The sequence below is a fragment of the Sprattus sprattus genome (genome assembly GCF_963457725.1).
Source record: "Sprattus sprattus genome assembly, chromosome: 21".
In the NCBI taxonomy this organism is placed as follows: domain Eukaryota; kingdom Metazoa; phylum Chordata; class Actinopteri; order Clupeiformes; family Clupeidae; genus Sprattus; species Sprattus sprattus.
In genome coordinates this window covers 715921-718420 of record NC_137919.1, presented here as the reverse complement: position 1 = coordinate 718420, position 2500 = coordinate 715921, and the positions used below count along the sequence as shown (strand labels likewise).

The 2500-nt window shown below is 44.4% G+C and overlaps 1 protein-coding gene across 1 annotated transcript in view; it reads left to right on the top strand.

Annotated features, from left to right (window-relative positions):
• The window catches only part of arhgef11 (Rho guanine nucleotide exchange factor (GEF) 11), a 48438-nt gene that overhangs the window by 21589 nt on the left and 24349 nt on the right, over nucleotides 1-2500 (top strand). Inside the window, exons 19-20 of the mRNA XM_080860030.1 lie at nucleotides 595-618; nucleotides 814-943. Of these exons, the coding sequence (XP_080716156.1) occupies nucleotides 595-618; nucleotides 814-943 (154 nt within the window). The remainder of the gene's footprint in view (nucleotides 1-594; nucleotides 619-813; nucleotides 944-2500) is intronic.

The window sequence follows — 2500 nt, the reverse complement described above, 5'->3', positions numbered from 1 at the left end:
TTAACAGAAGCACAGGTCTCAGGTCAGAATGGCTTCATGAGTACAGCCACATCCTGGATTAGAACTGTGGGGAAAATCACTTCATTACATTGTGAATGGTTCCTTATGAGATTGCCCCCGCTGTTAAATATCCCACTGTCAACAGTGATTACACACACACACACACACACACACACACACAGTGATGGCCGCTGTGTCAAATGAGATGGCACGTAATTAAACTTGACTCAGGCGGGGCTCCAAAGGTCACCACCACTGCAATCACACCACTTAACTCTAGTCATATGAGGGAGAGGGAGAGGGAGAGGGAGAGGGAGAGAGAGAGGGAGAGAGAGAGAGAGAGAGAGAGAGAGAGAGAGACATACACACATACAAATCACACGTGTATCAAGAGGAGATATCACATGACCTGCGTAGCGACAGTAGTTTCCTTTAGGGATGTATGCGGGGCAATGCATGGAGATTATACACTGAAGGCTTTTTCTTACAGATGAACACACACTTTATGTGCTAAAGGGTTTTATGTGTGTGTGTGGGGGATGTGTTGGCAATCAAAGAGTTAATCTTTATACACGCTTCTGTGCTCTATTTCAGCTCAAAGCACGAGGAAGACAGAAGGTAAGAGCGCTGATGTTCCAAAAATATGAGATTTCACTTGCAACTCTCAACATTCTCACCTTCTCAATCATCAAATAATCCATTGTTTTTACCCTCCTATATCTTGTCAACCTATTTTTTTATGCTAAACTCTCTCTCCCTCTCTCTCTCTCTTCTCTCTCTCTCTCTCTCTCTCTCTCTCTCTCTCTCCGGTAGTTCCCCTCTGGCGTCTGCTGTTCTTCTCTACCTGAGGCATTCGGGCATTAAGCTGCGGGACTCGCGGGTCTTCCCCGGCCTCACGTCCGAGAAAGAGAAGTGGCTCCCCTTCTTCCCCAAGCCCAAGAGGGTAGGACAACTCTCATGTCATATTAGCCATTAGCTAGGGGCTAGGACAACTCTCATTTCATATTAGCCATTAGCTAGGGGCTAGGATATCATATTAGCCAATAGCTAGGGGCTAGGACAACTCTCATTTCATATTAGCCAATAGCTAGGGGCTAGGACAACTCTCATTTCATATTAGCCATTAGCTAGGGGCTAGGATATCATATTAGCCAATAGCTAGGGGCTAGGACAACTCTCATTTCATATTAGCCATTAGCTAGGGGCTAGGATATCATATTAGCCAATAGCTAGGGGCTAGGACAACTCTCATTTCATATTAGCCAATAGCTAGGGGCTAGGACAACTCTCATTTCATATTAGCCATTAGCTAGGGGCTAGGATATCATATTAGCCAATAGCTAGGGGCTAGGACAACTCTCATTTCATATTAGCCATTAGCTAGGGGCTAGGATATCATATTAGCCAATAGCTAGGGGCTAGGACAACTCTCATTTCATATTAGCCATTAGCTAGGGGCTAGGATATCATATTAGCCAATAGCTAGGGGCTAGGACAACTCTCATTTCATATTAGCCAATAGCTAGGGGCTAGGACAACTCTCATTTCATATTAGCCATTAGCTAGGGGCTAGGACAACTCTCATGTCATATTAGCCATTAGCTAGGGGCTAGGACAACTCTCATTTCATATTAGCCATTAGCTAGGGGCTAGGACAACGCTCATGTCATATCAGCCATTAGCTAGGGGCTAGGACAACTCTCATTTCATATTAGCCATTAGCTAGGGGCTAGGACAACTCACATGTCATATTAGCCATTAGCTAGGGGCTAGGACAACTCTCATGTCATATAAGCCATTAGCTAGGGGCTAGGACAACTCTCATGTCATATTAGCCATTAGCTAGGGGCTAGGACAACTCTCATGTCATATAAGCCATTAGCTAGGGGCTAGGACAACTCACATGTCATATTAGCCATTAGCTGGGGGCTAGGACAACTCTCATTTCATATCAGCAATTAGCTAGGGGCTAGGACAACTCACATTTCATATTAGCCATTAGCTGGGGGCTAGGACAACTCTCATTTCATATTAGCCATTAGCTAAGGGCTAGGACAACTCACATTTCATATTCCGTGGCCTTACGTGCACCTTCTAAATTTGGTAACTATCCGTCAAAATGAGGGAGAGCCCACGGAGACCTTGTGGGTGGTAGCATGCTAACATTAGATAGCTGGCTCAGACGCCTCGCAAATCCCCTAAGACGTATTTTTGAGTTACCACAACAGTTTTTTTTTTTTTACATTGCAGTGTCTATTTCTAGGGTACTTTTTAAAAATCTAAGCAAAAAAAAGTCAAACAAACAACTTTTATGCACAAATACGACCATCTAGGGAGTTTGGTCAGCCGTCTTTTTAGTTATTGTTCCCTGCGTGACCATGCAGTAACGGGGTTGGAGAAGCATATTACGGCCTTAACAGTCGCTGGAAATGTTGCTATCAGAAGTCCTGGCCTGTTCTCATAGGACGAGTTGAAATGTTTCTATGGCGATATGGATTCT